The sequence below is a fragment of the Scyliorhinus canicula genome, chromosome 6, assembly GCF_902713615.1.
Source record: "Scyliorhinus canicula chromosome 6, sScyCan1.1, whole genome shotgun sequence".
Taxonomy (NCBI): Eukaryota; Metazoa; Chordata; class Chondrichthyes; order Carcharhiniformes; family Scyliorhinidae; genus Scyliorhinus; species Scyliorhinus canicula.
This window is the reverse complement of record NC_052151.1, coordinates 84,794,338-84,820,447: the sequence shown is the minus strand read 5'-3', so window position 1 is coordinate 84,820,447 and position 26,110 is coordinate 84,794,338. Positions and strand designations below refer to the sequence as shown.

The following is a 26,110-nucleotide window of genomic DNA, read 5'->3' as shown; positions in this document are numbered from 1 at the left end:
TTAGTGGGAAGCCACAGGATTGGTAGCTGTTAAAAGAAAGCAGAGGGCAACTGAAAAAAAAAGCAAGGGATAAAAGTAAATGACTGCAGATGCTGGAATCTGAAACCAAAGATAAAGTGCTGGAAAATCTCAGCTGGTCTGGCAGTATCTATAGGGAGAGAAAGGAGCCAACATTAGTCCAGATGATCCTTTATCAAAGCTCTACTTTGACAGAGGGTCAACTGGACTTGAAATGCTAGCTCTCCTCTCCCTACCAATGCTGCTGGACCTGCTAAGATTTTGCAGCATTTCCTCTTTGGTGAAAAAAAGCAAGGGGTGGGCGGGGAAGAAAGGTTTAGGAAAATGGAGATTAGAAACATCAGTCCTGATCTAGCAGGGCAAACTTAATGGGCAGAATGGCCTAATTCTGCTCCTCTAATCTTTTCATGTCTGTGCACCAATTGGAATCACAGCAAACTGGCATGGAGTGGGATTAATTTCTGGCTGTGACTGAGAACAGTGCACAATTTAGAATTGTATAATCTAAATCTCGTATTCAGGGAGTGAAGGATTTCCCCAAATCATTTGCTCCAGCAGCGACGGACTTAATAAGATTTGTTTCGCTCTTTGGAAAGGTTACATAGTGATAGACAGATGCAGACAGTAAAAATAATTAGGTTCAGTTTCAGGAGGACATTGATAAGCCAACTGTTCTTTTGTATGTGTACAGATAAACTAAATTCAGACACCACAAATATAGTCAGTATATATTTTAATTCAGTGGAGGAACGAAGGACATATGATGTCTGGAAAGCAGAGCCAGTATTAAAAAAAAAGATTTAATTTAAGACTTGACTAAATTAGGTTTCACTTTCATGTCACTCTATAAATGATCATTTTATGCATAAAATAGTTACCCAAAAGCACCAAACGATCTTGTGAAACTAAAAAGGTACTCTGTGCTTAACCCCCAACTTGTCCCTGCAGAAAGCCATGTCCATGTGCAAAAGGTTGTTAATAGTATACACTAAAACATTTTAGCTACAGAACCCAATGTGGGTGAAATCTGACATCAGGAAGTGCAGCAGAATAAGCTAGCCTTTTTACAATTAGATGTGAATTAACAGAAAGGTGGCCTACTAAAAGGGGAATTATGGTGCCGAATTGATCTTGTTAAATAGCAGTCAGGGAACAAAAATCTAAATGTCAAGCTGCTACAAGAGCATAAAAATCAATTTCAGTGAAAAAAGTGCACAAGAGATCACAGACTCGAGGGGAGGGAAATGGACTAGGCACAGTTTGGTAACTAGGGTACAGACACTTGGCAATTTAAAAAACGATTTGTTAAAGTTCTGCTGGAGGTGTACATCAAGGCATCAGACAATTTGGCAGGTTTTTGGCATTAAAAATAAGTAACTTTTCAAATACAGTATCACCCATGTTCTGGCAATTGTAGAGGCAGGAGATGTGGACAGTGAGGGAGGCAAGGTACAGATCAGAGATGACTTAGTCATTGGCCAAAGTAAAATCAAATCACTGATCAAACTGGGCACCAGTTGTTTTGGTCCCATCTAGGGCACAGATATTGTAATATCACGATGAGATCATATTGCAGCCAAATTGTCTTCTGTAGTGTTAAAACGTTTCACAATAAAGAGTCAATTGCGTGCGCTACACAGTTTATATAGAAGCAATAGATTTTATAATGAATATATGCATCTTAAAATCATTGGAATGTACATAGAGATTGCCCAAAGTGTTGGAAGTTTACATCAAAGCTAGTGATTCTCATCATGGAGCATTCTACTGTAATGGGAGTGATCAAAAGTAAATCTAGAAAATCACCCCACAGGATAGACTATTAGGAGGCTTGTGCGTGCTTGTCGAGGCGTGACAAAGAACAAGAGTGACAGAGAATCATTGGTTGATATCTAGTTTCAACAGCCTGGAATTTTCCAGATTGAATGATTGTCGCAAGGCTTACAATGGCAGAAAGCCCAGTTTGACTGTTTAGATGAAGCAGGAGATGGTGCGGGGCAGAGCAGTGTCACCAATTTTCTTGGCAAGTTTGCACAGGTATCTAAGAGGAGAGCTCCAAAAGCAACTATGGGAAATGCATTAGGGCCGACTGCAAAAGGATAATGGGAGTTTCCCCAAGACCACAGCTGAATAGATTTGTTCCATTTTCCCCCCATTCCCAATCTTCTGGCTGTTGCTAAATACAGTAATACCAGCTGCAAGTCATCCAGGAATATTTCTCCCCCCCCCCCCCCACAACAGGCACCACACACTCCATGGCACCAGAGAAAGTTTAAAAGCACCATTAAATTATGAACCTTTGTCAACTGGAAAAAAATGTAAAGTGAAGCAAATGATTTCAATTTAAAAAGGGAAAGCATTAATCACAAAATTAAACAATTTTAATTCATTAGTTGCATGGGCTAACATTTATTGAGTCTTTGTTTTCAGTCAATAATCGATTCCTTTCAAAATCTTCCTCCATTCGCTCCCTGCACCAGGGAAGCTTTGCTAGGAATAATTTATGTAATCCATTGTAGAGTGCAGCACCTAACAGCAGGATGAAAAAGCCGAGGATTTGGAGACCATGGAAGTGCTCCCAACCCACCGAGAGGCTCACTATCCAGATGATTATGGTCCGCAGACTGTCGAGAACCATTCGTGTGGTTGCACTAATTTCCTTTGTGACACTAATACCAGCAAAGTTGAAGAAGGCAATACTCAAGATGTTTCCCAAGAGGGCTAGAAAGATTAATGGTTTAATCCCTATTTGACAGAAGGCATCAAGTGCATCTTCAAGGACACCTCTGGGGTTACCACCGAACGAGCCCACAGGGATATAGTACATTGGAATCAACAGTAGAGACAGGATGATGAATCCAAACATTCCTAAGGGGAAAACAAACAACCAAAAAAATTAGACAAATGCAAGGCATTCATGCAAGAGGGTAAATGAATCAAATACTGCAACAGTTGATGAGTAAGTGTATTTTTCTGCAGAGACATTCCAAGAATTCCACCCAAGACTGATGCATAATATGGTTTTGATTATCTTATTCCATTTTTGCCACCATCAATCCAAGATATTTGATGTGCTGTTTGCAGAGATGACCAAAAATACCTGCCTTTTAGTGGCTACAAAATGGTGGTCAATATACAGCAGCAACATGAATTATTAGACATGTGTGCATTTAAAAACACCAGACTTCACTACCCATTCTGGCACCCCCTTTGTCCTAGTACATGAACTAATGCCATTCCTACAAGAATTAAAATTGTATTGTTGTTTAAAATCTTAGTACAAACCCCGCAAGAGGATAAAACAAGGCCCAAGAACAGACCTGCAGGAGTGTGGGAACTTCAGAGTCAAGGAAGTATCACTGCAAACAGCAGGGTATTCTTGCTCAGGACATGGGTGCCTTCACTAAGCCGGCATGTCATCAAACCCAAATTGAGCTACCTTCGTGATCAGCTGCAGTCAATGTGGCGTAGGTTCACCTATAGGTGCTGTCAGGAAGGGAGTTCCAGGCACCAAAGGAACAAAGTAAGTGTGGTGGATGGCTTAGAGGGAGACTTTCAGGTGGTGACCTACTCCTGCTGCCCAAGTCATATAGTATTACCAAGATCTGCTGCTGCCCGCCTTTCTTGGTAGTAGAGGTCACAGACTGCTGCCACTGTGCATCTTACCACCACCCCCCACCCCCACTCCATTATCTTCTTCCCATTGCTGCAAGTGGGATCTTTGCTCCCCTTGCACTTATTCCTTCTTTTCCTTCTCATTGTACCCTGAACATCTCTGATCATTCATGGTTCTCAGGCTCGTTACTCCTTCCTATTACTCTAGAGGGAACATGTTGGGCCTGTACCCTCCCCATTTCCTCTTTGAACCCCCCCCCCCCCAGTAACTTGTTCCAATCTACCTTGGCCAGATCCTGCCTTATTTTACTAAAGTCTGCTCCCCCCCCAATCCAAGACCCTTTTCTGCAATTTGTCCATAACAAACTTAAACTGCACCATTTTGTGGTCGCCATCACTAAAATGCTCCCCCACTATCTATCAACCACCTGTCCAAATTCATTCAAGATGGATACAGAACTGACTAGGTCATAGAAGGCAGAGTAGCAGCAATGGAAGGATGCTTTTCTGATTGGAGGGTTGTGACTAGTGGTGTTTCGCAGGGATCAGTATAGGAAAATGTAACTGGTCTGATTAGTAATTTTGCAGATGACACAAAGTTTGGTGGAATTGGATAGCAATGAGGACTGAAGAGGAGACAGCAGGATATAGATCATTTGGAGACTTGGGCAGAGAGATGGCAGATGGAGTATAATCCGGACAAATGTGAGGTAATGCATTTTAGGAGGTCTAATACACAGTGAATGGTAGAACCCTCAAGAGTACTAACAGTAAAGAGATCTAGGTGTACAGGTCATTGAAACGGGCAACACAGGTGGAGAAGGTAGTCAAGAAGACATACAGCATGCTTGCCTTCATTGGCCGGGGCATTGAGTATATAAATTGGCAAGTCATGTTGCAGCTGTATAGAACCTTAGTTAGGCCACACTTGGGAGCATAGGTGTTCAATTCTGGCCACCACACTACCAGAAGGATGTGGAGGCTTTAGAGAGGATGCAGAAGAGATTTACCAGGATGTTGCCTGGTATGGAGGGCATTAGCTATGATGAGAGGTTGAATAAACTCGGTTTGTTCTCACTGGAACGATGGAGGTTGAGGGGCAACCTGATAAGAGGTCTACAACATTATGAGGGGCATAGACAGAGTGGATAGTCAGAGACTTTTTCCCAGGGTAGAGGGGTCAATTACTAGAGGGCATAGGTTAATGTGTGAGGGGCAATGTTTGGGGGAGATGTACGAGGCAAGTTTTTATTTATTTATTATAAACAGAGGGTAGTGGGTGCCTGGAACTCGCTGCAGGGAGAGGTGGTGGAAGCAGGGGCAAAAGTGACGTTTAAGGGGCAACTTGACAAATACATGAATAGGATGGGAATCGAGGGATATGGACCTCGGAAATGCAGATTTTCGGGCAACATGGTCAGCTTGGAGAGCCGAAGGGCCTGTTCCAGTGCTGTACGTTTTTGTTCTTTGTTCGTTTGTTGTTGTATTCCCCAGAATTAGGTCCAGCACTGCACCATCCCTTGTTGGAGCCTCCACCCACATGTTGAGCCAAAAAATTCTCTTGAATACATTTTACGAACTCAGATCCATCTATGCCCTTCACACAATGACGATCCCAGTAGAAAGTTGAAATCATCCACTATAATTACCCTATTATTTTTACACACTTCTGCAAATAGTGCACATATTTGCTCCTCAATTTCCTGCTGACTGCTGGGGGTCTATATTAAACACCTACCCATGTGGATGTCCCTTTTCATTCCTGAGCTCTACCCATAAAGCTTCATCAACTCCACTCCCAAGATAGCACCTCTCCTTACTGCAGTAATTGACCCCCCCCCCCCCCCCCCCCCCCCCCGGGGCCGAAGATTCCGTATCCTGGGATGCTGCCAATCCTGGCCCCTCCTTCAACTACATCTCCGTGATGGCTACTATCATAATTCCACATGGTCAAACCTTGCACTTCTTATCCAATTTACTGGTGATACTCTGGGCATCAGCATCAGCCTCCTCTTACTCCTGAAACTTACTACCACTGTATTCCCTCAGATTTCATGCCGGCAGGCAACACAGATCAAAGGGACTGCAAGACATTTTTATAACATGCTTTCATGACAGCTCCCTGGAACAATACATGGTGGATCGAATTAGGGGTCAAGATGTTTCAAAGAGCCAGTATTATGTAGTTGCAGATATAATTAGTAACCCCCTAGCAAAAGATCCTCTCCTATAGGGTGCAACATACCAAAGCAACGGCCTCAAATGAAAGCAAAGCCCATCCCATAGGTATGAGGGGAGAACTGGGCAAGGTTGATGCTAACTAAGAAGCCCAAGTATGGCAGTCAATTGTCATGGGAAACATTAAAAAAAGTGTTCAAAAATATATTTAATTATAAAACAAATTCACCAGGATCCATCCATGGTTCTCAAGAAGTTGCAGTTTATGCAAAGACAGTAGTAAGTCAGAGATTTAGGAAAGCTTTTAGAACCAGAGTGTGATCACAAGAGTTGATTTTTCTTTTTTTAAATGGGAAAGATGGAAGAGGAGTAAACAAGCCTCGAATAAGAAAGTGCTGCGTGCATTGCCATGATCACATTGAATGGTCGCCTCCTGAGGTGGAGTGTCAGAGATTAATAAAAGGCGCAGTGCACAAGAAAATCCTGCAAGGGGAACACAAATATGTAGGATATTTGAAAACATTGGGCGAGATTCTTTTCCGCCGTCGTTGCGTTTCACGACGGCACAAAACGGGCGCGGGGACAACGGATTCTGGCCCCCACAGTGGGCCAGTGCAGCGCTGGAGCAGTTCATGCCGCTCCAGCCTCCCTTCCTGGTGCCAAATGGGCACCGCGCCAACCTGCACATGCGCAGGGGACTTCGGCACGCTGGCCCCAAGTCAACATGGCGTGGGGGTTCAGGGGCCAGCTGTGCAACAAAAGTAGATCCGAGATTGTGTGTGTGTGTGTGTGGGGGGGGGGGGGGGGGGAAGAAAGAGGGAAAAAAAAAAAAGGCGGACCCGCCAACTGGTGGGCCCCGATTGCAGGCCAGACCCCAACAGAGGAGAGCCCCCCCACACACACAGGCCGCCCCCTGACCCTTCGCGCAGCCTTCCCGCCGGCAGCGACCGGGGGTGAACGGCTCCGGCAGGACTCTGCCATTTTCACGCGGCCACTCGGGCCCATCCGGGCCGGAGAATCGGTGGCCCGGCCGCGGACAGCAGCCTGCGACACGCCAACGCAAATGGCACAGTTCCTCCGCACCTCGGGGAAATCGCACACTGGTGTCGGGGTGGCGTGGCACGGTTGCAGCGATTCTCTGGCCTGGCACGGGGCTCGGAGAATTGCGCCCCTTGTATCCAACTGCATGCAGTGTTCAGAATAAGGTCAATGAGCTGACGGCACAGAGACATATGGGTATGGGGATTACTAAAACATGGATTGCAGGGGCACCGGGACTAGAGTTGAATGTCCAAGGGTACTCTATATTCCAAAAAGGATAGACAGGGTGGAACAGGAGGTGGAGGTGGAATTGCTTTATTGGTTTAAAGATGTCAAAAGCTGTATTAATAAATTATATTGGCCAAAATGTCCGATCTGGGTGAGAAATAAAACACAAGGGAAAAAAACTCCCTTGGTAGGAATAATTTACAGTCTCCCGCCAGCCCCCCCCCACCAATACTTCCAAAGTAGGGCATAGTATAAACCAAGAAATAATGAGGGCTTGCGAGAATGGGCAGTTTTAATATGCATATTGACTGGATTAACAAAATTGGCCTCGAGGGAGATTTCAGAGTATTAGAGGGATTGTTTCTTTGAGCAATGTTATGGAGCCAACGAGGGAGCAGGCAATTTTTGATTAATTATATAATGAGGAAGGATTGATCTTTTCATTAAGGATCCTCTTGGAAGGAGTGATCACAGCATGCTAGAATTTCAAATTCAGATCGTCTTAGACAGAGTGCCATACTAGAGTTAACAAAGGGCAGTGGTAATTATACAGATCTGGGGAGAGTTGGCCCAAGTAGACTGGGCACATAATGGAGGAACAATAGCAGATGTTCAGGGAGATATTAAATACCTCTCCAATTAAAGTACATTCATGGAGAAAGAGGAATTGTAAAATAAGGGAGAAAAATGTTCCATGGCTAAACAAGGATGTCAAAGTAGACAAAAGGCAAAAAACTAGGGCATAGCATACTGGTAGTGGCAAGCTGGAGGATTGGGAGAACTTCAAGGTTCAGCAAAAGGCTACTAAAAATAAAACCAAAGAGAAGATGAACAACAAAAGGAAACAGCAGAAAACAAAAGCTTCTACACAAGTATTGAGGAAGGGAATAGCTAAAGTAAATGTTGGTCCTTTAGAGGATGATACTGGTGAGGTAATAATGGGGAACACAGGCAGTGCCCGTCCTCATGGCAGAAGATAATTTTAAAAATTCCGAAAACTAAGTTAACACAGAGGAACATTGGTGCAATAACCATCACAGGGAGACAGTATTGAATAAACAGATGGGATTAAAGCAGACAAGTCTCTGGGATCTGATGGCCTGCATGCTAGGGTATTAAAAAGGAAGCAGCAGCCGAGATTGCAGAAGCATTGGTTGCGATATTTCAGAATACTGTGGATTCTGAAAGGGTCCTGGTGGATTGGAAACACACTAATGTGACACTCCTATTCAAAAGATGCAAACGTAGGAAATTATAGACCGGTTAGCTGGACCTCTGGTGAACGGTGGGGAAGTTGCTAGAATCGATCATTCAGGAGGAAATGACTGAACATTTGGAAAGAAAAAACTCAATCCACCATTGTCAGCATGGTTTTTAATAAAGGGCTAAGTCATGCTTGACAAACTTGCTCAGGTTACTGGTTATTTTAGAATTGGGTATTCTAAATTTTAAAAAACAATTGCAGAAAAAAACCCAAATCCCTCCTTCCCCCTACATCCCTTGAGGAAGTTACTGGGAAGGTGGATAATGGGGAATCTGTGGATGTGGTACTTTAAAGCATACCAAGGCAGGCCAGCAGCACAGTTCGATTCCCGTACCAGCCTCCCCGGACAGGCGCCAGAATGTGGCGACTAGGGGCTTTTCACAGTAACTTCATTGAAGCCTACTCGTGACAATAAGCGATTTTCATTTCATTCATTTAGATTTCAGAAGGCGTTTGACAAAGTGCTGCACAGGAGGCGAGATCGCAGTGGAAAGTAGTAGGATTGAAGTGAGAGGATTGGCTGACTTGACAGAAAGCAGAGCATTGGGATAAATGGGTCCTTCTCTGAACTAGTGGGGTACTGCTGCGTCAGTCCTCGGACCTCAACAGCTTACAATCTATATAAACTATCTGCAAGCAGGGACACAGTGTAACATATGAAATGAAAAGAAAATTGCTTATTGTCACGAGTAGACTTCAATGAAGTTACTGTGAAAAGCCCCTAGTCGCCACATTCCGGCACCTGTTCAGGGAGGCTGTTACGGGAATCGAACTGTGCTGCTGGCCTGCTTTCAAAGCCAGCGATTTAGCCCAGTGTGCTAACCATAGCAGTGAAGAGGAGATTTTAGATGGATATAGATAGGCTAGGGATATTGGGTTTAATGTTGATAAGTGTGAGGTTATCCATTTTGGCCGAAAAATAGAAAGGAAAGTTATTATCCAAATGGAAAGCAGATTCAAAATGAGTCTGGGCAGAGGGACCTGGGTGTCTTTGTTCATGAATTGCAAAACGTCAGCAAGGCAAATGGAATGTTAGGGTTTATTGCAAAAGGACTGGAGTATAAAAGAGAGAAGTGTTGTTAGGGTGTCCACATCTGGAATAGTGTCCAGTTTTGGTCTTGTTAATTGAGGGAGGATGTGGCGGCATGGAGGCAATTCAGAGGAGTGGGGTGGGGGGGGTGAAAGGGTTGATGTACAAAGAATTAAACAGTTTGTGCTCATACTTGCTGAAGTTGAGGAGGAGAGGGGATCTGATCTCGGTACATAAAATACTAAAGGGATTGATAAAGTAATTAGACCAACCTGTTCCCCCTTGTGGGCAATCTAGAACAAGAGGTCATGGATACAAGTTGAGTCGGTAGATTTAAAATGAACACGAGGGATACTTCAGAGGATGGTGAAATCGGAGTCATTAAATGGTTTCAAGAAGGAGATAGATATATTTCGGATTTAAAAAAAAGGTTAAAGGGATATGGGTAACAGGTGGATTTGAATCCAGCCATGATCTGCTGGAGGGACTGAATTGCCCATTTCTGCACCCACTTTCCCAATCCCATTAGGTTAATTTGTACTCTGTTCACCTCATTGGGTAGTGGGACAGTGGAAAGGGCAGCAAAATTCATGGATACGAAATGTGCAAATTAAAAGGCTTTTCAGATTCAACATTATACACAGAAAATAGAAGCAGAAGGAGGCCATTCAGCCCGTCGAGCCTGCTGCACCATTCAGGATCATGACTGATCAAGTTCAAAACCCAGATCCTTGGGTAGCACGGCGGCACAGTGGTTAGCACAGCTGCCTCACAGCACTGAGGTCCCAGTTTGATCCCGGCTCAGGGTCACTGTCCATGTGGAGTTTGCACATTCTCCCTGTGTTTGTGTGGGTTTTGCCCCCACAACCCAAAGTGCAGAGTAGGTGAAGTAGCCACGTTAAATTGCCCCTTATTGGAAAAAATGAATTGGGTACTCCAAATTAAAAAATAAAATGCAGAAAAAACCCAAATCCCTCTTTCCCCGCTATATCTCGAGCCCCAAGAGCTATATCCAGTTCCTTCTTGAAATTTCACAATGTTTTTGCCTCAACTACTTAGAGGTAGCGAATTCCTCAGATCCACCACTCTCTGGGGGGAGAAGAAATCTTTCCTCACCACAGTCCAAAAAGGTTTACCCCTGATCCTCAAACTATGACCCCCTGCCTAGTTCTGGACTCCCCCAGCATCAGAATCAGCATTTTATAAATTACTATGAGGTCCCCCCTCCGCTATCTAAACTCCACGACTATAATCCTAACTGACAGTACAGCCATCATCAGCTGGGTACACCTTTGTAATCACTCCATAGCAAGAACACTCAGATAAAGACACCAAAACTGCACACAATACTCCAGATGTGGCCTCACCAATGCCTTATACAATTGCAGTAAAACATCCCTGCAGTAAAACATCCCTATTCTTATACTCAAAATCCTCTTGCAAGGATGGCCACCATCCCCCATTTGCCTTCTTTACTGCCTGCTGTAACGGCGTATCCACCTCTCTATTTACACCAAAATAATAATCTGCCTTCTTATTTTTACCCGGCCAAAATGGATAACCGCACATTTATCCACGTTACACTGCATCTGCCATGCATGTACCCACTATTAGCTGATCTAAATCCCACTGAAGCATCTCTGCCTCCTCCAGAGTCCACAATCCCACAGAATTTTGTATTATCTGCAAATTTGGAAATAATATCCAAACCATTAATATGCAAGTGAACAGTTGGGGTCCTAGGACAGATGCCTGCAGTACCCCACTAGTCATTGCCTGCCAACCCAGTAACTCCAACTTGTTGCTTCCTCTCTGCTAATCAGCTTTCCATCATCTCAAGACACTACTCACATTCCCATGTACTTTAACTTCACAGTCAATTAATCTACTGTGGCAGTGTTCTAATAAAAATCCATTAACTTGACGCAATGAAACCAAAAATCACCAGAAGGATTAAGGCTGCTGGTACAATAGCAGGTGCCGAGTGCTTGATGCCAATATTAGGCCATTAAAAAAGTGTAATTATCCCCACAGCTAAACTCACTCGCACATACTACCACACAAGTGAATTGAAGGAGGCTGCTTACCACAATGCCTCGCCTTTGGTGCAACAATTCCCCCTCTGGATTAATCCTTCCCCCCCCACCCCAAAAAAAAAGCTATGGATTAAATAAATTGGGCTAGAGTCCATGATTAAGCAACACCCAAACCATCTGATCCACAATTTAGTTATTACACTCCTATGCATATTCCCAGCCATGTTATTTATACAAATCTCAAGCAGATTTGACATTTAGCGAGATCTTTCCTTCCGCCAACTCTCAAGTTAAAAATATTCCACCATAATCAAACATGGGACATTCTCCCTTGTACAAAAAAATAAATTTGTCATTTGTCACTATACCTTCTGTACCCACAGCTTGAAGTGGGTGGACATCATGTTTATAAACAAATTTCTCCTCCAGCACCATCTGAATAGCCACGATGATCTGAGCTATAATGATTAGGAGGTCTCCTGTGTAGTAAAAAGGAATAGTTTAAAAGAAAGGACCAAAATCAGAAAATTATTGCTGCAAAATTCCAATCTGGGGTGAGGAAGCTCCCACCAGTGTGAAGGACCAGAAAATGCCACCCTGGTGTTAGAAAGGTACACTAAGCATACTTAATTACCTGTTAGAACCTGAGATAGTTTGTGCTTTTCATCATGATTTCCACTGACAAAGTCTGCCAGCCCTACTACCACAAGGCCGCAAATGGTAAGAAAAATCCCAATCCACTGGCTGGTTATTAAACGACGGCCCAAGAAAGCAACAGAAAATAAACCAGTGAAGATGACAACAGCTCCACGGAGCATCTGGAAGCTGGAGGCACTCGTCAAGTTTAAAGCTGAAAGATAAAAGGAAAACCATGTACAGGAATGTGCATTTTAATGTGTGGGCCTGATTGATTACAGACGTACCAGGCTAGATACTTCAAAACGAACAATTTAAGCACTATTCCCAACTGGTATACCCAGCATCTAAAATAAAGGGGGAGGAGGACAGGATTTGCAGAATACAACATTGCGATTGAATCAAGGCAGGCCCATTGAATATAAAAAGACAGCCCGTCTATCCACAGAGCAGGGACGATAGACTTTAAAAATAATTTGACAATTTAGCATGGCTAATCCATCCACCCTTCACATCTTTTGGGTCATGGGGGCAAAACCCACGCAAACACAAGGAGAATGTGAAAACTCCACACGGACAGTGACCCAGAGCTGGGATCAAACCTGGGACTTCAGGCAACTGTGCGAACCACTTGCGCCACTGAGCTGTCCTGTGATGGACATTTCTTTTCCCTTTATATTAACCAAAGACTGAAGGCACATGAAATATTAGTGGAATTGCAATTCATTTTAACTTGCTCTCGTTCATTTTTTTATTTGTTTATAAATGTTCACATGAGCAGAGTAACGGACATTGAAACTCAACTCTGATCTCCATGGTGATCTCGCTGCTTCAAGCATGCACATTCACCCAAGAGTTACTAGTTCCTGTTGGTGGTAACCCTACAAATCACACTGGACAGCCCTAAAGGTCAGCAGTAAATTATCTGCCGAGTGCCAGGTCATGTGGGTCGAATAGAAAATCATTGGTGACCTCAAAAAGTGAAATGAACACTAGCTAAAAGCAGCCTGTCAATAGGAAAAAAAACAGACGAAATGTAAAATGCATCTAGAAATAAGCACTCCAAAATTCAACAGAATTCATTCCCCGATAACTGGAACTTCACTTCATGATTCAGGAGCAGATATAAAGAAGAAATAAAATTTGCAAGCTGAAAATCTGTAATACGAGCAGCATGTAAATTGTCTTCCAACTGCCATCATTTTATTGCTATGCCAACTCTAATACATCCAATTGGTCAATTGGACCAATTATGTCCTGAATGTATTCAATTGGTGAACATCTGAGCTCATTCGCTGTTTGGTTTCATATTACTTTGTGTTCCTGCCGATTCAGTAACAAAATACTATAGCCCAAGTCAGATGGACCAATTCCCGATCTGTGCATTCCGTCAAGTCAAGCTGAACTGGAGCACACAATAGCCAACTGGAGCAGCAAAGAACAGCAAACAACATTCCGAGTGGGATCAGTTCGTAAACAAATTGCTACAAAAACTTGTATAATGCTGGAAGTGGCCAACATGACAAGTCAGGTGTAATGGCTTAAACATGGTAATGTGAAGCGCATGAACTGAAGACCCAAATTATTTGGCAAGGATGCACAGCAGAAACCATTTAGTTCAGTTGTTTCCACATCAGTCAGACAATTGGCAGCATGGCGAATGCTGTTGACCAGAACACATCCCAATTCTTTGAAATAGAGTGGTTGGACAACAATACTGCTAAAGACTAAAAGGAGCAATTTACCCAAGTGGAACAGAGTCTCGTAACATGTGGATCAGCCAGAGGAACACCACACTATCGAGCACCCATTCGGATAGGTTGGGAGCCTTAGCAGGGAACACAGCTGATGCCAATTCCTTTTTTTGCATTGAGGAGCTCCAGGACGGAGACTGGGATGTCATGTTTAAATGGTGCCCTGATCTCTCAACCCCGAAACCAGCCCCTCACCCAAGGGAGTTCTCAGGGGCTTTCTGCACAGGTCACCCCCAGACACAATCCACAGCATGAGGAAAAATGCCAGCTTGGCATTGCAAGGGTGCCACCTCGCCCAGACAGCAAGCACCTAGGGGCCTCTGTTCCCCTGGGAGAACCCCCATGAGTGCCCTTCTGCCTGGCCCCTGTTTATGGAGACCAGCACTGAACGGTACTTGCCAAAGATGCCCAAGTCGAGATTGTTAGATTCAACGCTTTGAGTAGATTGTGGGAATGCATATTAGAGTGAAACTAGCCATCTTACTAATATACAGATTTGCAAAAAAAGTGATCCTGCTCACAACGGACTGGATTCCCATTGCGATGTCTTGTGGGCAGCACGGTAGGACAGGTGGCTTCGCAGCGCCAGGGTCAATTCCCTATTGGGTCATTGTCTGTGTGGAGTCTGCACGTTCTCCCCATGTCTGCGTGGGTTTCCTCTGGGGGCTTCAGTTTCCTCCCACATTCAAAGACGTGCAGGTTAGGTGGATTGGCCATGCTAAATTGCCCCTTAGTAACCAAAAAGGTTAGGAGGGGTTATTGGGTTACGGGGATAGAGTGAAAGTGAGGGCTTAAGTGAGTCGGTGCCGACTTGATGGGCCGAATGGCCTCCTTCTGCACTATGTTCTTTGAAATAGTGTTTGATCTCGCAAGACATGGCAAACTTGGTAGATCCTGGAAGAGGAATCTCTCGGCTGCACCACCTTTTGGGTGCAACACAGCCAGTAGAACTCACCCTTAATGTTAAATATCAAAAACATTTCACAGCATAATTTTGCCACACACATTTGCCAAATACTGGCAGTCCGTAGGTCTTACCAATGTACATAATGCTGGTGGCTGTCATGTCACACAATGCTGGTGGTAGGAAAAGGAAGGAGTTGAACTTCCTTACAGGAGCCATCTGTGGTTCAGTTCTTCGGCGATCATGACATAAAATCATGTAGAATACAGCTAAACAGGAGACTTCCCCAAGGAACATTCCCACTGCCTGCAAGAGACAAAACAAAGCCCAATGAGGAAACATTAGACTTTTTGAATTCTGAGCTCGGCAAAATTGGCTTTCATGCTTCTTCCATTCATTTCAGATCTCCTTCAGTGGGCAGGATAGTGCCATTAGGCACAAACCTGCCTTATGCTGGTTTGTAACAGCAAGGCAATCTGTTCCACCATTAAGACCAGGTACTCAGCATGTAATCCAACCAATATTTTAGGGTAGTACAGAGGGAGGGAGCGCAACACTATCTTTCAGATACGGACGTTCAGAGGCAGAGGCATTGTCATGGGGACGTTCAGAGGCATTGTCATGGAACGGTTACAGTACAGAAGGCGGCCATTTGGCCCATCTGTAACGTCTGTGCTGTTTCAGCACCTCACGTGCTTCCATGAAGGGTTGTATTGTCAAACAGAAAATATTTTCCCCAAGCTATTTTGCACATGGAAAACATTCAAAAATAAGGCACAAAACTGAAGGTGGAAACTGTTGTTTTTTTGGGAAAGGTGATGCTTTTGAAAGCAACCAATGAAAGGGAGAAAGCATTAGCAGGACAGGAAGCTGCTGTAGGCATGCACGTTTAAAAGATGCAGGTCAAAGGAGACAAGGGACAAAATATTTGGCTTGGAATTAACAAAATCCTTAATTTCAGCAAGGTGCCCAAGTACATGTGTTTTTTGTTGACCCAAAACTGGACAGTTGATGTATTGTCTCAAAGTAATGGTTCAGTACTTTGAGAAATAGCGGGTGCGATTCTCTCAGCCCGGGGCTGGGTCGGAGAATCCCCTGGCGCAAAGCGTGCCATGCTACCCCAACACGGCACACGATTCTCCACAGAGCATCAGCGTGGTTGGTGCAGTGCCAGTCAGGGGGCCGCTCTACATGGCCCGCCCGCTGATTCTCGGCCCGGGATGGGCCGAGCAGCCGAGTCCCACCGTCGCCGTCCACCCCCGCTCTCAGCCTGTGGGAACTCTGCATGGTTGGGTCGGGGGCGGGGGGGCTCCGATGTGGCCTGGCCTGTGATCGGGGCCCACCAATTGGCAGACCGGCCTCTGGCTGGGGGCCTCCTTCCTTCCGAGCCGGCCCCTGTAGTCCTGCACCATGGTTGTGTCGGGGCCGACGCATTGAAGGAAGCCACTGTGCATGCGCCCGTTGGCGCCAGTGCCACTGTACATGCATGGATCCTGTGGTGCCCATTTGATGCTGGGATCAGCATCAAGGCATTCACGCCACTCCAGGGCCAGAATTGCTGTAGCATTTCTGACAGAGTCAACACGAATCCTCAGGATCATAGAATTCTCAGGATCATAGAATCCTGCCCAGCATTGCTGATCATTAGTTAGTGCATGCTTACCTGAAGGAAAGGATGATTGAATGAGTGTTTCTGTGACCCATTGCAACCTTCAGCTCGGAATCCATCTGCCCACCTGGGAAAATGAGAAAATTGTACAAATGTAACTGTGCACATCTTGCATAGAGTTTTTCGCAGGTTACCAGCAAGGGGGGTGGACAATTATCTTCATCATCCAGTTTACTGGAGATGTAGGAAGAGGTTCAGTTATAAGCATTGAGAAATATTCAGATTCAGAAGATTCATCCAGTCAGGTGATGATCGAAGCAGAAAAGTTAATTCAGAGTGGGAAGTACAACTGATTTACAAATGGGTTGTGAATAAGAGATTTCTAAAAGCGGCCAGTTTGAAACTGGCAATGGAAGTAGTTCACTTTTACAAAAACACAACAGAGGCCGACAATGCAACCCTGATAGCACTAGGAAGCCTCCATTACCAAGCTTGATATACAACTTACAGTTAGCTGTTGACAGACTGTAGGGAAGGGGTGGGGCAGTGAAGAGACATGAAGCTTCAGGGACCTCCATGGTTGAAGAAAGATTCTGTACTTCAATGAGAATGTCCATTTCTATACAATTTAACAAGTATTCAAGACCAAAATGGGGTTGTGTCCTTGGAAAATAGAGCACTTTGTTTACCCTGGTCTTGCTAATGTCATACAGCAGGTTTATTGTCCAGCTGTTGACTATATCAGTCAGTGACACATGCACACGCGACTACATGACAAAACAACCGCGTGACAAAATCCATCTACAAGTTTGCTGACGATACGACCATAGTGGGCCGGATTTCAAATAACGACGAGTCAGAACACAGGAGGAAGATCGAGAACCTAGTGGAGTGGTGCAGCGACAACAATCTATCCTCAAAACTAAAGAGCTGGTCACTGACTTCAGCAAAGTACTGTACCCATCCCTGTCAGCATCAACGGGGCTGAGGTAGAAATAGTTAGCAGTTTCAAATTCCTAGGGGTACACATCTCCAAAAATCTGTCCTGGTCCACCCACGTTGACACTACCACCAAGAAAGCACAATAGCACCTATACTTCCTCAGGAAATTTGACATGTCCACATTAACCCGTACCAACTTTTACAGATGCACCATAGAAAGTATCCTATCTGGCTGCATCACAGCCTGGTATGAGAACTGCAATGGCTTAGGCCAACACCGCAAGAAACTTCAAAAAAAAAAAAGAGTACTGAACACAGCCCAGTCCATCATACGAAATTGCCTCCCATCCATCGACTCCATCTACACTTCCCGCTGCCTGGGGAAAGCGGGCAGCATAATCAAAGACCCCTCCCACCTGGCTTACTTTCAGGCAGGAGATACAAAAGTCTGAGAGTACGCATGAACAGACTAAAAAACAGCTTTTTCCCTGCTGTTACCAGACTCCTAAATGACCCTCTTATGGACGGCCCTCATGAACACTACACCCTGTATGCTTCATCCGATGCAGGTGTTATGTAGTTACATTTGTATACCTTGTGTTACCCTATTATGTATTTTCTTTTATTTTCATGTACTTAAATTATCTGCTCACAGAAAAGTACTTTTCACTGTACCTCTGTACACAGAGAACATAGAACGATACAGCGCAGTACAGGCCCTTTGGCCCAGACATAACAAAATCCAAATCCATAGGAAAACAAAAAAGGGCTTTGATTGGGCGAGGAGAGAATGCTCTAGGGAATTATTATTCTCCAGGTTTTTAAAATCAAAAAACAAACAAAGCTGGCCAGGTTTTTTGTCTGTGGAGGACACATCCTGGGAGTTTCCAGCAAGCATAAGTGAGCCAAATTGCAAGTCTAAATGTTCTGGAATTGGTCGTTGGTGTAAACACACCGGATTGTTTTTTTGCTAACAGAGGATCTGCCTATGCCAACAGCCAAAGGGATGTGCTATTGGATATTATCCCAGGATAGCTTTTCTGCAATTCTTTTTTGGCATCAAACTTGCATGATCATCAAATGGCTCTGGCCTCATTTACATGATTTTTTAAAAAAAAAGGCTAGTCTTGTAGCATGTGGAGCTACAGGAGTGCCAATGCACATCGGCTTGTGGGAGGCAACATTGGCGAATCTCATTGAAGGGATTTAGTTGGATGAGCACAGGATGGAGTGCATTAGGTGGGTGAGAGAATTCTCACATGTAACTGCAGATTCAAGTTGTAATCATAAATATGCAAGAGGTCATTTAATTGAAAATGTGTTTCTTGTGGAAACAAGCAAAAATGTTAGCAAGAGCTGGGGCTAGAAAGGATCCCGTGCAAAATGTTTTGGATATACATGGTGTTGTTACAGCCAAACTGCACAAATGTCTAAACACAAGATCAATGAATGCAAATGGTGGTGCATCCAACTTGCAGTGATGTAGTGACATGTGCATTAGTGAATAGGTTCACACTGTCAAATGGACATATGTACAGCATTGTGTGCACTTGAATAAAGACATGTTATTCTACAATTAATCAATTCCAAGATCAGTTGGACCATCTAGCTCATATATAGTGGCTAGAAGCTACATATATCCCTATGCAGGGACCTGTGCAAGCATTGGGCCTTGGAATTAAACAAAATACCTGGGGGACAGTAGTTCCTGGTAAATTCTCCACAGCAACCGTGGTCAGTTGACTTGGTCAAAATCAATCAGCATCCTTTTCTTTTGCAGTATATATGGTGCATTCCCTAAATTTGGCATGGTGTCTATCCTGATGAGTGCAAGAATTTCAACAATACTTATGGGAAGCTAGTGTCCAATAACTTGTTCCTGATCAAATAACAACACTGGGGATGAGGGCAAGTTGAGAATGGAAAAGGAAAATGGCATTTTGGTTCGACAGCTGTAAATATGGTATTTCAATATTCACTCCTACCCTTGTGTAGCCACCCGAGATGGCCACTAACGAACACAAAATGGAAGACTGCAAAGAATGCAGGGAAAACGAACATGTTGAAAAGCAAACAGCTTGCAGAGCAATTATGTATTGGGACAACTGCAGAAACCGGTTTCTGACTGCTGCAGAGACCAGGCAGCGCTATGAAAGAGAAGTCGTTAGCATACTAATGAGGTGATACCAGGCAAGTCCCAGATACAATGGACACAAATTAAGTATCAACCGATACATTCTATAGGAGACCAGACCCAGTGGCACCAGAGAAGCCCAGGACAATAAGTCCTAAGAACTGCCCCAGCAACCAAGGAACGGCCCTATGATTGGCGGGTTCAAAACATATCGATTGGGAAGAGGCCCAATCGATCCCAAGCAGGTAAGGGAGTCCGCCCAAAGGGGCGCGGACCCCCTGGGACCTATTAAAGGTCCCACACATGGTTCAGTCTCCTGTCTCTGGCCTCCGGCTCCAACCTCCAGACCCCTGTCTTCTACACCAGCCGTTGAGCAGCAGCCACCAACAAGTAAGTGCCGAAACGACGACCTCTACCTGAAACCGGCATTACTGACACCCTTGCCAACTGATAGCGATCCGAAGCCTGCAGACCAGAACTGAACAAAGGCCTTGTTCCCTGACCTCGCAGTTCCTTCTTAGCTAAGTATTAGTTGTTTAGTGGTAGAAGTAAGTTTAATCTTTAGCGTGTGCATGAGTGTTATTATAATTGTGTTATAATAAACTCTAATTGTTTTGGACTTACTAATTGGTGTACAGCTTTATACTTCACCTTGGAAACTTGTGGCGGTGTCTTTACGGCACCTGGCGACTCCAGAGCTTAGAACGTGAAACAGAGCCAAAGCGAGTGTTAAGCACACTCACCCAGAACGACCAACACCTTGCCATTTTCAAAACTTAATTTAGTGCCATTACATTGGATACCCTCAACCCACCACCCAGCCCAACACAGTTGCATTTTGTCACTTGTAATTTTTCTGCTTGCTGTCATAGTACATAGAGTGGAGCAGAGCACAGAAAATACATCACATGAACAGTGGATTAGGAAGTGGGAAGAGCCATGAACTCATGTCACTCAAGACAGGGTGTTGAAGCAGAGAACACAATTGTTCATTTTTTCCCTCCCCAGACAACTTCTCCAGCAGTGGAAATCCCCAACACCAAATATAAAAAAGGTGGAAGTTGCAAATCGTCATCACAGATACACAGCAAGTAAAAATATCAATGCATACATAGATTATGTGAAGGAAAGGAATACTGCAAGGATTGTCAGCAATTTGTTTCGAGAAAAATGCAAGATTAGGTATTAGGAGCAGAAGTGGGCAATTCAACCATTAAGAGCCTTCTCAGCCATTCATGTTGATCTCTTCAACTTAGATATATTTTTGATAAACTATCTCAACAATAGAAAAGTAGTTTGCTCAACAGTTGAGAAGCTGCTATGGGCAATTGCCAAATGAGATCCAATCTCTTAGTTTGCAATACATTCTAGTACCTCGTGGGGAAAAGAAAATTCCTGCAAGATTAAACAAATGGATTTTCAGCCATGAACCAAGGACCTCTTGGGAGGTGACTGCACTCCTGTGGTTTAAACTGGTTCTTCCAGTAGCACAATGCCAAGTATATTACTTTACTACCTACTGAGAGAAGCCCATAAAGCAAAACTAGGCAGCCGACTTAATTGCATCATCGTCACTCTACGAATATTACTTGATCAGCAATTCTGTAGGAAAAGAAACTACGTAGTGCTCAATAAAACTTCCGTGCCTGTTTGGGATTAGATGAGTGTGAACATTTCAGTTGCATCAGCAAGATGTTTTTGTTTGACTGACAATCTCTTACTGCAAAAAAAAAAGTCACTGCTTAGGTGTTCCAGTGTGGAATTGTAACAAAAATATTCTTCAAATAGGCCCAACTATCAGAGTAAACCTGACCCAATACCAGATTAAATCAGAATTTCAGTCATAGGATTTACAGTGCAGAGGAAGCTATTCGGCCTATTGAGTCTTCATCAACCCTTAGAAAGAGCACCCTACCCCCATAACCCAGTAACCCCATCTAACCTTTTTGGACACCAAGGGCAGTGGTCAATCCACTTAACCAGCACATCTTTGGACTGTGTGAGGAAACCGAAGAAAACCCACACAGACACGGGGAGAACACGCAGACTCCTCACAGACCGTGACCCAAGCCAGGCATCAAACCTGGAGCTGTGAAGCAACAGTGCTAACCACTGTGCAACCCTTCAAGGGCAACAGAAAATCCTATTCAATACAGAATCCATGTGCCACGCCGAAACAAAAGTCATAGGCTAAGAGTAGCCTTCAAGAGCAACAAGTGGTTTTATTCATAGACAGGCAGGTGAACAGGTAGTAACCTAAATTCTCACCTCCAATACAAAATTAGATGCTATTTACCTTTCTCCAACATCTGCATCTCTGTTAAATTTTAAAGAAGACATTTCATAGGAGATTCAGACAAAATTGGCCAGGGTGAAGACGAGTGAAAGCAGCAATTTCAAAGTTCAGAGCCAAGACACAATGGTCAGTGGTGGGATGGAGCAAACATCAGGGCAATTCAAGATGCCAGAGGAAAGGCTAGAGATGGTTGCAATGAAATCTACATAGTGCTGCAGGGCTCAAGACTGCAATCAATGTAATCTGTAACCGAATATCCCATAGCACTCCCAAGGATCAAAGAGAGCTACAGACAATGTCCCAATCAGCATCAGGTATAGCAGAAAACTTGGCCAGAATATTTTAAATCTTTAACAAAAAAATGGAATCACAGTTAATCTAGTGGAAAAAAAAAAGCAGAATTTCATATCTCCCAACTCTCAAGAAGTTGAATACAAATATTGTGACAATGGCTGTTGGTTTACTCCCAATGGGATTTCATTGATTGAATCGGACTCTTGACATTTACTATTATGTAATGTGAAAGATGCCTTGGGGCCAGGATGGAGTAAAAGTGCTCCTAAGGAGGTACCTTGTATGTGTTTAGCTGATTGTCTGTTGCAAGCCTATTCTACACCTAGTTCTTGCGATGTACAAAATAAATAAAATGTTTACCCTCCATCATGAATCCCCATGTAGCACAACCATAGTCTGACTAGTTGCAGGATTATACAACTCGTCCTACCATCTTAAAAAAACCCCAGAAATTTTACTATTTGAACTGCAAACAGTAAGAAAAAGATAGAATGCATTGCCTGCTTGGATGTAATCCCACTTCTGAAGGTTGCACTAGGCAAAGCTACACAAATCCAGATTTACATTTCCTAGTGCACTATATTGACCACTTCTGGAACCCACTTAAAAAAAGAGTCCCTTAAGTTAAAGCACAGGAGAAAAAAAAAGGAAAATCATTACACATCTTTTATGCATTTCAAAAATAAATCAATGGTCTTTGGATTCTGTAAGCAGTCACCCAACGCAAATCATTCCAAGATTCAATGTGTGAAAGTGACTTTTGTTGGGTGGTGATAATTTTGGCAATGGCATATCCCAAGGTGTTCCAGGCAAATGGAAGATTTTTTTTTTTAAATTTAGATTAGCCAATTATTTTTTCTAATTAAGGGGCAATTTAGCGTGGCCAATCCACCTACTCTGCACATTTTTGGGTTGTGGGGGCGAAACCCACGCAGACACGGGGAGAATGTGCAAACTCCACACGGACAGTGACCCAGAGCCGGGATCGAACCTGGGACCTCAGCGCCGTGAGGCGGTTGTGCTAACCACTAGGCCACCGTGCTGCCCGGCAAATGGAAGATTAATGTAAGATTGCCGAAGTTTCCACTTATTGAATACTCTACAGCTACTGAAGTTAGCCGCAAGAGGTAGAAGTTGGTACCCTGCTACATCCTCAAGCCTGGCAAAGGCATTTACTAGCCTTTGAAGCACTCACACGACAGAGGAGTCAAACTCATATTTATTAAAGGGACTGCTGGCTCCAGAGTCTGGTTCTACATGAAGAACAGCTAGAAAATCTGAATTACTTACAGTAATTGTCATGATGAAGTTTATTGTGTACTGCAAGAGACTGGTCACTGGCTGTCAATGCAGTGATCAAACATGGACCTCGGAGGACAATAAAAGCAGCAAGCATGAAATATAAAACAAGCATCTACTGTAAGATGTCACCATTTGTTTAGTTCAGCTATTAATGGTTTCACTTCGCCAACTCATTAAATTATGTTAATCTTCCAATTCCAGCCTTTGCAGAAGCCCATCAACAGTCACATATTCACTTTGAAAGTATTTTTGGTATAGCTATAGAATTGACATGTTATTTCTTCTCCAGTGCCCTTCCCCCACCCCAATCAGGTGCTGAAAATGCTCACTTCCACTGACAGAGCAACGCCGCAGATCTGCAACTATAGACTCGTGCTTCAGTGTTTTGAGAAGTTGCAAGTGTCATCAGTGGCTTTAAAACAGAAGGCTTGTCACGCACAAACTAGTTTGAAGTGGAATTAGATACAGTAAAATCACTTAGCAATTTTGAAGTTTCGGGAAGTGCATTAAAAAAGTCAAATGCCAATATTGTGGGAAGCTTACACATTCTGCAGGGAGCCTATTCAGTTTACTGTGAACAAGTGCTCAGTGGATGTTGCAAATTAAGAAGTTCAAACAGCAAGATTTTTTTTTAAACTATTCGGGAGGGGAACGATCAATTCCACTTTCGATGTCCGTCTATCCAACCCCACGACTCCATTCTCCCTACCAACCCAGTATAAACCAGATCTGATCCAGTGACCTAGTCACATCCAACTTGTGTTGGGACATGCCAGTTGAATCTGTGATACTCAAAAAAACATCTCATGAAACATCATGATCTGGATCTCCCCCTCACGTTGTATGGTCACCTAGTTATACATTCGCCGGATTCTCCCAGCACCTGGGAGACTTCGTCAGGGGGGGCCATGTGGACCAGGCATAACGGCACCTGGTGGGGGGTTCCCCAGCCGACACCCCCGGGTGGTGGGGGGAAAAAAAGTGCAAAGATCAGGCAGCCAGGCAAAATGGCACCCTCATCCAAGGAAATCTCTCCAAGTGTGGCCTTGGCAGAGAGAAACTCAAAACGGCAGTGTCATCATAGAATTTACAGTGCAGAAGGCCATTTGGCCCATCGAGTCTGCACCAGCTCTTGGAAAGAGCACCCTACCAAAGGTCAACACCTCCACCCTATCCCCGTAACCCCATCCAACACTGAGGGCAATTTTGGACACCAAGAGCAATTTATCATGGCCAATCCACCTAACCTGCAGATCTTTGGACTGTGAGGGGAAACCGGAGCACCCGGAGGAAACCCACGCACACACAGGGAGGATGTGCAGACTCCGCACAGACAGTGACCCAAGCCGGAATCGAACCTGGGACCCTGGAGCTGTGAAGCAATTGTGCTATCCACAATGCTGCCGTCATGAGTGGTGTCTTGGCACTGTTGCCACAGAGAAACACCACGCCAAACTGGAAAGGAATTCTCAGGTGAATCACACTCCCGCAGTTTTTTTTTTAAACTTTGGCATAAGAGTCATCCAGGATTGAACCGTCTCCACAGATGCTGTCAGACCTGCTGAGATTGTCCAGTATTAATCAATCAGTTTTTTGGTTTCAGGTTCCAGCATCCTCAGTAATTTGCCTTTAAATTAGTGATGTCAGAACATCAAGTGGAGCACAGCTAACTAATTGGCGAGGTGCTAGCAGTCTTGCACTATATACCTATTGCTGCAACAATCAACATCAAGAAAACGATAGGAAGCATTTTCCATGGCTATGTAGTGTGATGGGCCTCAATTATTAAAACCCTGATGGGCTTTGACAGCAACAATCCTCCTCCTTCAGGAACCATTTTCAAAAGGGTTTGTGTGACACACTGGATTGGGATTAGTCCAGGATGCAGCTTGGCCAGTACAGTAGTGGCTTGTTGTTGCCTTCTGCAATTATGGCTGACTAGACAGTTCCCAGTCATTACATGTGGCACACTGCCAAAGAAATGCTCATAGCATATATTTGAAATATTTGTGTTGAATTAGCCACTGGTCAGGGTTGGGGGTTCTTGCTGAAAACAATGGGGCAGGCCTCCAACTTGTTGCTGCTTGAGGAAAAGAACCCAGTGAAGTACGAGTCGTACAGGCCCACAACTCTGCAGAATGTGGATGCCAAGATTTGGCAAAATTGGAGTTGTGCCTTCAGAGGGTGATTGGGGAGGATCAAACAGGGTTTGTTAAGGGCAGACAGCGGACATTGGATGTGAGCCAGCTGCTGAATGTGATGCTTTCGCGAGCAGAGGGGAAGGAGTTGGTGGTGGCATTAGATGCAGAGAATGCATTTGATTGGATTGAGTGGAGGCATTTGATTGGCAGTGCTGGAGCAAATTGAGATTGGGCCAAAGTTTGTGGCATGGGTTCAGTTGCTGGATAAGGAGCAGATGGTGAGTGTACTCATGAATTATATCAATTCAGGGCATGTTTCATTGCATGGGGGAAGCCCCATGTCACCCCCCCCCACCTTCTGTTTGCATTGGCGAGAGAGTCCTAGGCCGTTGTGCGGAGGAGCTCGGAATCATGGAAGAGAGCATTGGTGTCCCTGTACGCAGATGACTTTGTTCTGAGCCGGGCTCCTCAATGGGATATTTAATGGGTTTGCTTCCAAGATTTGGGTTGTTCTCTCTACTAGCATCGCCCTTTAGGTATATGGCGGTGCAGGTGGCCCAGGACTGGGCAGGTCTTCGGAAGTTAAATTTCTCTAGCATGGTGGGGAGGGTGAAGGCCGATTTGTCAAGGTGGAATTATCTTCCTGTTGCTGATGGGCCAGTTACAGGCAGTAAAGATATTTTACTGC

At 44.2% G+C, this 26,110-nt stretch overlaps 1 protein-coding gene across 2 annotated transcripts in view; it reads right to left on the bottom strand.

Annotated features, from left to right (window-relative positions):
• Nucleotides 1–734: 734 nt before the first annotated feature.
• The window catches only part of slc35f6 (solute carrier family 35 member F6), a 210,571-nt gene continuing 185,195 nt past the window's right edge, over nucleotides 735–26,110 (bottom strand). For both annotated transcript variants that reach the window (XM_038799593.1, XM_038799595.1), the window contains 5 exons: nucleotides 16,368–16,440; nucleotides 14,839–15,010; nucleotides 12,045–12,260; nucleotides 11,779–11,889; nucleotides 735–2,886 (listed from right to left, as the gene is read on the bottom strand). In XM_038799593.1, coding sequence (XP_038655521.1) covers nucleotides 2,408–2,886; nucleotides 11,779–11,889; nucleotides 12,045–12,260; nucleotides 14,839–15,010; nucleotides 16,368–16,440 — 1,051 coding nt within the window. In that variant the 3' untranslated portion in view covers nucleotides 735–2,407. The remainder of the gene's footprint in view (nucleotides 2,887–11,778; nucleotides 11,890–12,044; nucleotides 12,261–14,838; nucleotides 15,011–16,367; nucleotides 16,441–26,110) is intronic.